The sequence below is a fragment of the Cynara cardunculus genome (assembly GCF_001531365.2).
Source record: "Cynara cardunculus var. scolymus isolate 2C chromosome LG 1, CcrdV1, whole genome shotgun sequence".
Lineage (NCBI taxonomy): Eukaryota > Viridiplantae > Streptophyta > Magnoliopsida > Asterales > Asteraceae > Cynara > Cynara cardunculus.
The window spans coordinates 18,364,051-18,375,029 of record NC_037528.1 but is presented as its reverse complement, the minus strand read 5'-3'; the positions used below and the strand labels follow the sequence as shown (position 1 = coordinate 18,375,029).

Genomic DNA, 10,979 nt, shown 5'->3' with positions numbered 1-10,979 from the left:
AGTAGTTGGAATAAATACATACCACACATTAGAAAAGGTAGAAAACTTTAATGACGACGACCCCCGATAGGATTCTTTCCTCTCGAGTTTTGACTTTAGCCGTTTTTGTTTGGCTTAGCATCTTTTAAAATATTTGACTTGAAGACTTTTGATGCCTTAGTAGAGGATTTATATCTATTTGTCTTCCTTTATAAATAATCTTCCAAGCAAGTTTTCAATTTTTAGCAATGGGAGAAAATGATCTGAGCCCCATCGCAAGCCTTCGGCTGTCATGGTGGATAACTGGCATGGTCGTCATGGTGTTCATAACGATGGTTGAGCAGGTGAATTCACAGTCAAATGATAGAGGTAACACTCTACTTAGAAGGTATTGTAGATCATATGACGTAAAGAATGGAGAGTTTTACTTAAACAACCTCAACGCCACCCTTTCTAGCCTCCGAAGACAGTTATCCAATCCACAGGTCTACTACGCTTTTGCACAGGCTACAGATAACGATGAATATGTGTACAACTTTGCTATGTGTAGGGAGTATCTCTCTACCTCGCAGTGCCTGGCTTGTTTTGACTTGGCAGTTAACGAGACAAAAGTATGTAGAATCGCTGACGGTGGTAACATTATTTATGATGATTGCAGTATCAGGTTAGTACAGAATTCTTGACTTCTTGTACTAGATTAATTCACCGTGTGAAAAGAGAAGTTATGGTGAGAAACGTAAAAAAAAGATCTGAACCCTTGATCACTTTTAATCGCACGTCCATCCATGAATTGCATTTCAAAAGAGAATTGATCTGGTGCACTGCCAGTAGTGTTAACATTCAATTAAGGATTAATTCAGTGGTGGAGATCTCTTTGTATGTTTCTCACTATAACTTTCTTTCTCATCGGAACCCAACTTTATATATATATATATATATATATATATATATATTAAAAACCAAATCAATCATACAAACTTATAAACCATTTTTCATGTGTTGTTTTACATATGAAATAATACATATCAACATGCAGTGTTTATATAGTCATGAACGTTTCACATATGAAACAATAATGTATATATATTATATTTTCACAACACATAAAAATTGGTTTGTTAGGTTTACGAATTATTGAGTTTGTACAAGGAGACTATATATATGTACCTCATTTGAGAACTCTACATTTTGTGATACCTATAAGGACCGGTTTAAATCACTAATCAATATAAATCTAGGACTATTAATAAAGAAGGATTTCTTTTTTTCTTTTTTGCAATTTTATACAATTAGAACCAACAATATTTGAATAAAAAGATGATTTAGATAACGACTATTTGGAGATTTTATAATTCTCTCCTCTCTTCTCTAATTTACTTTCTCTTGCCTCTTTCCCCTCTCCTCTCTCCTCTAAGGTCTCTTCTCTCTTTCCTCTCTCATTATCAACATAACATACACACAACAAAGAAAACACATAAAAGACATATGGTGAATTATAAACACAAGGTGAATATTCTCATTCATTGGACTCTTGGGATCATCCATCGGCCATAAAATCGGTGTGAACACCTTGTGAACAAACTGTGAACCCTACCATCAAAACTTAAATAGAGCCTTTTGAATCTTGTGAACCCACTATGAATACCAAGTAGCCCATGAGAACTAAAACTACACCTATTGTTGTGAACATCAAATCACCCATCAAAACTAAAATTTGACCTACCATTGTGAACGTCAAGTCACTCATCAAGACTAAAACTAGACCTACCTTTCTGAAAATTAGTGTGATCATAGTCACTACTTTGGGTTCTATGGCAAAGGTCGATGGCTGAATGTGAGCTTTTCTCTTTCCTGGTTATGAAAATCGGTGAAGGAACAAATAGGATGTTTGTTTAAGGATTATATGGAATTTCCAAACATAAGATAAATTAGGAAGTTGTGCTAATATCTTTAAATAGCTGATTTTTGATGAACCACCACAATAATTGTTTATTTGTCATTGAGTTTAATAAATGATTGGACTAGAATGGTTCTCACGATTATCATAATATTTATTGTTCTCATATGAATATGGCTATAAATGTGTGTTTGTGTGTGTAAAAGTTCAAATGAGTGATAAAAATGTTGGGAATGTGAGGAGGAATGATTCATATGTGAATTATTGGCGAATGATTTTTTCCGTTCATGTGTGCATCTTCAAAAGAATTATTGGTAATGATTTTCTTTCGTTCATGTGTATGCATCTTCAAAGACTTATTGGTAGGTAAGCCAATATGGGTTCACATATGCATACATGTCCTGAACACCCATGATTAATAAAAAAAAATGATCCCTAACCACTCAACTTTCATTATTGGATTTTTTAAATGCTAAGCTAAAAGACAATAGGACTACATTATGTGAGATATATATAATTACCTAGAGTTTTCGAAGAAGTGAGCTAGTGAAGTTGTGAAGGCATGAAGCCTGAAAGGAGAGACGGAGAGATGACCAGTTTGCCGAGTCGACTTCATTTGGTTGAATTGCATTGATTCTACTTTGACCCATTTTTAATCCACTATCTCGATGTGTAGGACTTAGGCACGACTGAGGCTTCGTGCTAGTTCATGTTGGATTATTTGACCTATTTTTCGGGCTTGTTTGGATAGTTGGCCTGTTGGGTTTATGTGTAGACCAACATAGAAGTACGCAGAACAAATATGTACAACCAAATCCATTTTAAAATCTAACTTTGAAGATATTGGATAAGGTCAGTAAGGTATCTAAATGATTTAGCCAATATTTAGATGGCCCTCCAAACTAGACAAAATCGGCCTGAAGAATAGTGAATATGCAACCCGATCTCTAGTAGCATGAAGAATCATGTCTCCCTCTGTTTTTTTATGCAAGACATATGGCATGACTTACCCATGATTTAAGTCACGTGGATTAAAATGAAACCGTATTAAAAGCGAGACCCACACTAGAAGTGATTTAGGATAATTTTTGGGCTCATTTTCAAGTATTTTCACCCATTTTCTTAGAGGATTCTTCCAAGCATATTAGAAACTCTAGAATTCGTTCTCCATTGATTGTGATTGTAATATCTCAAGTAAACATTTATGTGAATCAGTTAATAGCATGATCCAATTTGGATTTGTTAGTTGACGACACAATTAGGACCAAACACCTTGAATACATATACGACGTATTACCATAAAAAAGTTTTACTCTCTTTTCAATGTGAAGTCAAAAGATACCATCACAGATCAACTTTCTAAGGATATGTAACATGTACTTAGAGTGGAATAAAATTATGGCCTATAAGTTAATCTATATTTCCATTATGGGCGTTATGTATTTATGTGACACATGATCTAAGAAGTAGGTTAAAAGAGAAGATGATGTAACTCTTGCTCGAAATATGGTGTAGTAAAGGGTAGAATGTGTCATTCCTTTTCCTATGATGAGTTGAATTGACATGACGATCTAAAAAATTCGACTTCAGGTTCCTTTTAATAACACCATACCTTGAAAAATCATATGGAATATGAAATCACCTAGATTGTGGCACAACCTATATGAATTTACGTGCCTAAGTTCTTAAAGGATACTCATGAAACCAACACGCATTGAGAGTACTGAAAAGAGCATTACCATAAGAACCTCAAAACTAAGCCTTAATGATCCATGTAAAGTTTTGTCATTAACAAAATCTAAACAATTTAAGACTTTGTGTTCATTAGATTGTATTGCCTTTGATAGTTCTCATAAATGAAGCGAACATTTTTTTGTTTCTTACTGTCATGGTCTTTTCCAAACAAATAGAGAAACTTCTACTATTTGTCTCCATCTATCTATTGCCATATTTGTTAACACCAAGGGGCGGATATGCATCTTCAGAATCCAATGATATACAATGCATCAATGTTAAGAAAATTATCGCTGTCAAGTTATTAATTAAGTTTGAACATGATGTATCCAAACAATCTTAGCAAGAGAATTTGGAGAAAGATGTTGCATTCATACTAAGGTGTACGTCTTTCGTGTATAGGTACGAAAATTATGGCCAAATCTTCGATAATACAGAAGTTATATTAGATAATGATGCCATTCCAAGTGGAGTATGTGGCATACAGTCAGCGTCTCAGCCAGTAACCTCTTTCAACCAAGTGGTAGAAGAATTGTTATCCGATATTCGGGTCGCTACTATAAGAACATCTAATTTCTATGTAGCATCTATAAGGCAAGTCTCGGCTAACAATGCAACAGTGTATGCGATTGCACAATGTGTTCAAAACTCATCCCAAGCCATTTGCCAGAACTGCTTGACAACAGCATATGACAATTTACGTGGTTGTCTACCCAATACGGAAGGAAGAGCCATTGACTTTTTGTGTTTTATGAAGTATTCTGTGACTCCGTTTTTTCTAAATAACCAAACGACAAACATCGTTCCTTTTCTAAGTGAAGGTAGAACTCTTATACTACAATATTTTATCTGAGTTTTTCAGTTGCAATTATGAACTTGTTCTACTATATATATTAAGAGAAATGTGTAACCATCTCTTCTATAGGAAGTTCAACCAAGTCTGCTATGATAGCTGGAGGAAGTAGTGGTGTTGGTATTTTCTTGCTTATACTTGCTTTGTGGCTATGGTATCGACGAAGGAAGAAGTCTAAGACTGTTGGAGAAGGTACTATATATATACACACAGATGAGCACCTTAGGAAGTTGAATAATGTTCATGAAAATATATCACCTTACGCAAAGCACATGAGATCTATCATTTACACCTATAAGGGCCTTGTGAGGGGGATATACCTCAAGTACAATTCTACATATTCATGATATTTTTAGTACGGATAGTACCCAATCAATTGGGATTCCCGTCTTAGAACACATAGGTCAGTTGGTGGACCTAGACAGGTTTGTCTATGGTATATTTCTTAATATTTTCTATTCACATAATATCTTTATAGTTATAACAGGTTCTACTTGAACATATGTTTCTCAGATTACAACTACTAATTGCTTGTATGTTTCACCATATGATACTTCCAGATGAATCTGGACTACCAGGGGGAAAAAGTTACAGTTACCAAGATTTGCGATTAGCAACTCATAATTTTGATGAGGAGTATATAGTAGGGAAAGGAGGCTTTGGTGAAGTATTCAAGGTATGAACTTTTTAGATATGATTGTCTACATATCTCTCTGGATTCTACATATCTTTGAGAACATAATTCAATATTTAGCACAACAATGAACTTTATTAAAAGAAAGTGTGGCATTTGCAAAAGTTTTGAATTATTTATTGGTAAGGGATCGATTGCACAACAATGTTATATTAATTCTGATGATGTATAGGGTTCTCTTTTTCCCTTTTAAAATGAAGGGATGAATATGTGCTTTTTTTGTACTCAACGCAATTGCTTTAGGACTTTAGCGTTGGGGTTAATAGTCTCTTCACCATTCAACAGGCAATTATAGATGATGAGAATGCAGTGGCGGTGAAGAGACTTCATGTTGGCTATGGCAAAGCAAAATTAGAATTTGACAATGAAGTGAAGCTTTTAAGTAATCTTCAACATCGGAATCTTGTTCGACAACTAGGTTGGTGTAGCGAAGGACCTGAGCTACTTCTTGTCCTAGAATACATGCCACGAGGCAGCCTTGACAAATTCTTATGGGGTAGGGTAGTCTTGCAAAAATATTACTTATAGCTACCCGACTGAAAATATTCGCAAAAGGAGTGTGCTTATCGGCTCATCATGGACAGGTGAAAAAAGGGGCACTCTGAATTGGGAAAAACGGTTTGACATTATCTTTGGGGTCTCTAGGGGTCTTTCCCATCTTCATAATGAGTTCCATGTCAAAATAATTCATAGAGATATCAAGTCAAGTAACATTCTCCTTGACGATGATTTTCAACCCAAAATCGCGGACTTTGGGTTGGCTAGATTTCAAGCTGAGAATCAAACCCATGTCAGCACAAAGCTTGCTGGGACCCTGTAAGTTACAATATCTATTCCCTTTGATATTTATTAACCAAATTCAAATACGTTACTATTCACTTGACAATATATATGTTTGTTTCACGACGAGGTCAATATAGAGGATACATGGCACCAGAATATGCAACCCATGGACATTTATCAGAGAAGGTTGACACCTACAGCTTTGGTATCATGGCCCTTGAAATCATTAGTGGTCGAAGGTGTACTGACGAAAACTTTAGTGGACCTGACACAGCTCACCTCATTGAACATGTAATATACAACCTCCTTAACTTTTTCTTCTTTTATGAGAGAGTAGAAATGAATACATAGAGATATTTGAATTTCAAGATCATTCGTGAGACCTTCATAAACAAATTTAAATCTTACAGAATTTATTATTGTAAACGTATTTTGTGGTTAATAGGCATGGCAGCTATACGAGAAAGGCATGCACATAGAGTTGATTGATGAAGTACTAGGTAAAGAAGAATACCAGGAAGCAAATGTGATGAAGATCATAGAGATTGCTCTAATGTGCACCCAGTCACCAGCTTCCTTGAGACCAACCATGGCTGAAGTCGTTTTAATGTTGTCAAGTGGGCAATCTTTGGGGACAAGACAACTAATCAAACCCACCATCATTGAATCTCATAGAGTGGTTCACATAGGTGCAAAACGGTTACAAAATAAATAAAATAGGCATCTAAGCCACTTGTATGGTACTGTAATGCAATTATGGATCGGGAGTGGTAAAATATTCCAACATGGACGACAATTATTTTATGCCTGACGTTGCCAGCCTCCCAGCACAGGAACCAAAAGCCACAATCGTTCTATCTTTTGTATTAGAACATCTCCTATAACTATACTAAAATGGAGAGAAATGAGATTTTAGCATTTTTGTTGCTCTATTAACTATGCCATCCTCAATGCTAAAATAGAGAGATTGTAAAAATCTCTAAAATAGAGTAGAGATAAAAGAAGAGAGAAATCACATAAACTCTATAGAAGAGAGAGAAATAATATTTTAATCATATTTAACCAATTAAACTTATTGAAGTTAAATGTGTAAGAGGAAATAATATTTTATTAATATAGTTAATGCTACAATTGTTAAAATAAAGTAGCTGTTAGAGTTAGATGTATTTTTTTTAGAGATTTTGACTTTTCATACTCTATTATAAAAAAATTATAACATAGTTTAAATTAACAATATAATTGCACATTTCATCCCTGTGGTTATATAGGAATTATGGATTGGGTCCTCCAAATGAAATAATTACATCTACAGTTACCGTCGTTTCTATTTAATTTATTACGCATTGTGTTCTTTGTCATAACTTTACTGACGGTTACTCCGTTAAATCAAGGGAATTCATATCTCTTTACAATTTTCTTTTATTTCTACTTAAAAATAATAATGAAGTTTAAATTAACAATATAACACTATTAGAAAACTGGGTGTCACCGACAGATTTTTCTAGCGGAATTTATGTCAGAAAATAACCCACGAATTTCCAAAGGATCCCAAAAAAGTTAAAAGATATCAAATTTTGTTGACCTCTACTACAAATCCGTCACTGAATTTAAAAAAAAAAATTATTTCGATAACTTCTCCAACGGATTTTTCACTTGTAAAAAACCATCCAAAACTGTTTGAAATTTGTCACAAAATTCTTCTAATCTTTTAAAAGAAAATATTTAAATTATATTTTCGACGGATTTTTCAACAGATTTTGATTGATTAATTATTTAATTTAAATTCGTTGAAAATTATTTTTAAAAATGTTTTTGTTAATTTATTTTCTTCTGTAAAGTATTTTTAAAAGAAAACAAAAAAAATATTTTTAAAATTTTTGACGGATTTACGAGGAATTCTAATTTTTTGTTTAAAAAATTAAATTCGACTAAAAATCTGTCAGAAAAGTTTTAGAAAAATCTTTTCTTAAATTTTCTTCTTCCAAAAAAAATATTTTTAATGAAAAGAAAAAAGAAATAAAAAATTTCCAAGGACTTTTCGATGGATTTTAAATTTTTAAATAAAAAGTTAAATTCATCGGAAATCCGTTCGAAAAGTTTTTAGAAAAATATTTTTTTATTTTTCTTCCAAAAACTATATCTTTTAAAAAAATTAAAAAAAATTAAAATTTTCGATCAAAGCATCTAATATTGAATTTATAATTTTTGTTAATTTATTATTGATCTTGTTTTTTTATAATATTGATTTTTCTATCTATAATCTTTTTGAATTTGTGATTGGTAGAAGAGACTCGTTAGTAAAGTTTTCGGTATCGTTCAAGCTATTATGGTTAAACTCATTGTTCATAATAAAGGAACTATTGTTCACGAGTGTTCATATTGTGTTCATATGTACACTAGATGCATATCTCAACATTGACTCGCTCCTTAATATGTGTTCATAATGAATGAACTATTGTTCACAAGTTGTTCATATTGTGTTCATATATACACTATCTGCATRTCTCAACATTGGCTCGCTCCTGAATGTGTTCATAATGAAGGAACTATTGTTCATAAGTGTTCATATTGTGTTCATATGTACACTAGCTGCATATCTCAACATTGGTTCGCTCCTGAATGTGTTCATAATGAAAGAACTATTGTTCACAAGCTGTACATATTGTGTTCATACCTGCTTTTTAATTTATTTTCTTTCGTGTAGCAGCTATTATTATTATGTTCATATTGTGTTCGTAAATGCTATACAGCCCAAGTTCATATATATGTCAATTTTTGTTCGTATTTGACACAATGGTTYRTATATATATATATATATATATATATATATATATAAATGTGTTCATATGGTTCTTACATTAACAAAAAAAAATTGATTTTCTAACTCCCAATTAATGATATGGGAGTTACATAAAAAAGATTACCTAAATACATTTTTCCCCTTTGTTCACATATGTTCTTTGAAATTGTAAATCTAAAAAATTAATTTTTTATCATGATTAATCACAACCGTTTATTGTAAGAATCAATGGTCAAGATTAGTTAACAAAGTTAATACAATAATCTTGGTTAACATTTGAACCAGTCCCTATATAAATATAGATATAGATATATGTGTATATATATACATATATAAACCATAGACCATTGAGAAATTATATTTTATTATTCACAATGATGATAGTATTTAAAATTAAATATCTATGATGGAGAAATAACATTTTATTAAATATATTAAATATTTTAAATAATATAATTAATATTCGAATATTAAATATAAAAAATTTGTTGTAGTTGAATATATTTTTTTTAAAGATTTTGATTTTTAACTTTCTATTTTGGAATTACATACCACTTGAAGGATTTTCAGGTATATAACCTTAAAAAGATTTTAATCAAATCCATTACTTTAGTATAAAGTTAATTTTTGTTTAATAGGTCAAGAGATCATTAATTAATTTAAAAATTCATTTAAGATCATATACTTAAATAACTCAATATGTTGAAGATACTGCCCCGAATGTGTAAAATCTGTGGCTGCTGTTAAGTAATTTGAAAATTGCAAAGATAAGACCATCTCCGGTCATAATCTAACCAACCATATTGTGAATGGGACAAAAGAGTTTTTTTTTTAAATAAAAAATAAAAATAGGCAAACTAATCTCTACCAATCCTTCTCCCTCAACAATCCAAGATTGAGGCATTTTTTTACTAATGAAATTGACATGTGGCATTTGTTTATTGGTTGGTTTAATTTTTAATTTAAATTAAACTTATCTAATTAAAAAGTGACTTTAACAAAAAAAAAATTTAAAAATATACCAAAATTCATAGTTTTCAATTCTCTATAGATAGAGTACACTATTGATATATTTTCATACTTGCTTTTGTGACATGTCTTATTTAACTTCAATTGTATAATAGGTTTTTTATAGTTATAAATACGTTTTAAAATATGCAATAATTTGTTTAATTTATTTTTTATATTTAAAATTAAAAAATAATAATTATATTTGATACAAAAAAGTATATAATTTTTATAAAATTATATTTTAGATTGGATTGGATCACAGTTAAATAAAATAAGAAGTGAGATTAGGTTGGATTTTGAAGATTATTTAGGTAGATGAAAGAGATACTAATATTTTAATTGAAATTGAGTTAAAAAAGATTGTGAGTAAAGACGGTCTAACCCATTTAAAAGAAAACATTATGGACCAAACACAGCGAAGCAAAATACATTGACTTCATCTGTTGAAAGCCCTCTAAATCTCCGGTCTCCAGTCTCCACTAAATGATTCCGTAAGGTTTATGCCGATTGAATAAGTCCAAATCTTGACGTGTCGAATAGACCCAAATCAATTATGTTTGACGTTACGATCACTAGACCAATTCCACTATGGCCAGGCCGGCGTTTTCAGTACTCCAATTATAAAATTATAAATTAATTTCAAATATAATTTATTAATTTTCACTTTTTTATACTAATTTTAATTTGTTAATTTATATATTATATTAACATATTTGAAAAACAATTATAATATAAACATAATTTTTATACTACAATTAGAAAAAAGTATAAAATTACAAAAAAAATAATTTTTATATGAAGTAACACTAAATACCAAATAGTAATATAGATTACTAGTAATTTCGATTTGATCAAATATATTCAACCAAGTCGGAGCCGAGTTGATGATAAACTTCATTTGAGAGAATATCATAATTTCGTTGAAGGTATTCTTGGAATTAATGGGTAGAACCTTGAAATATTTGTGTTGAATTATCTATATTCTCATTGATCAAATTAATCAACATGTCATCTTTATCTTCAACAATCATATGATGCAAAATTATACATGTATCCATATTATCCCTTTAACTCATGTTGAATGAGAGGTGTGAAGAATTTCTCACACATACACACATATATTTTATTATTATATATTGTTATTGTTATATATATATATATATACATTGTATAATATCATTATTTTAAGTTATATTTAAAAATATATTATATATAATTTTCATTTATA

The 10,979-nt window shown here is 31.0% G+C and overlaps 1 protein-coding gene across 2 annotated transcripts; it reads left to right on the top strand.

Annotated features, from left to right (window-relative positions):
* Positions 1 to 251: 251 nt before the first annotated feature.
* LOC112521539 (probable LRR receptor-like serine/threonine-protein kinase At1g56140) lies at positions 252 to 6,798 on the top strand. 2 transcript variants are annotated; one of them, XM_025130460.1, is made up of 7 exons: positions 252 to 643; positions 4,536 to 4,655; positions 5,024 to 5,139; positions 5,443 to 5,653; positions 5,742 to 5,973; positions 6,078 to 6,231; positions 6,386 to 6,798. In XM_025130460.1, exons 1-7 carry the CDS (start codon positions 499 to 501, stop codon positions 6,653 to 6,655), a joined length of 1,248 nt encoding a protein of 415 aa, XP_024986228.1. In that variant the 5' UTR covers positions 252 to 498; the 3' UTR covers positions 6,656 to 6,798. The 2 variants fall into 2 exon arrangements, 1 of the variants encoding a protein (XP_024986228.1); XR_003070089.1 differs by adding an exon at positions 4,013 to 4,431 and having other exon boundaries at positions 263 to 643; positions 5,443 to 5,973; positions 6,386 to 6,482.
* The last annotated feature ends 4,181 nt before the right edge of the window (positions 6,799 to 10,979 follow it).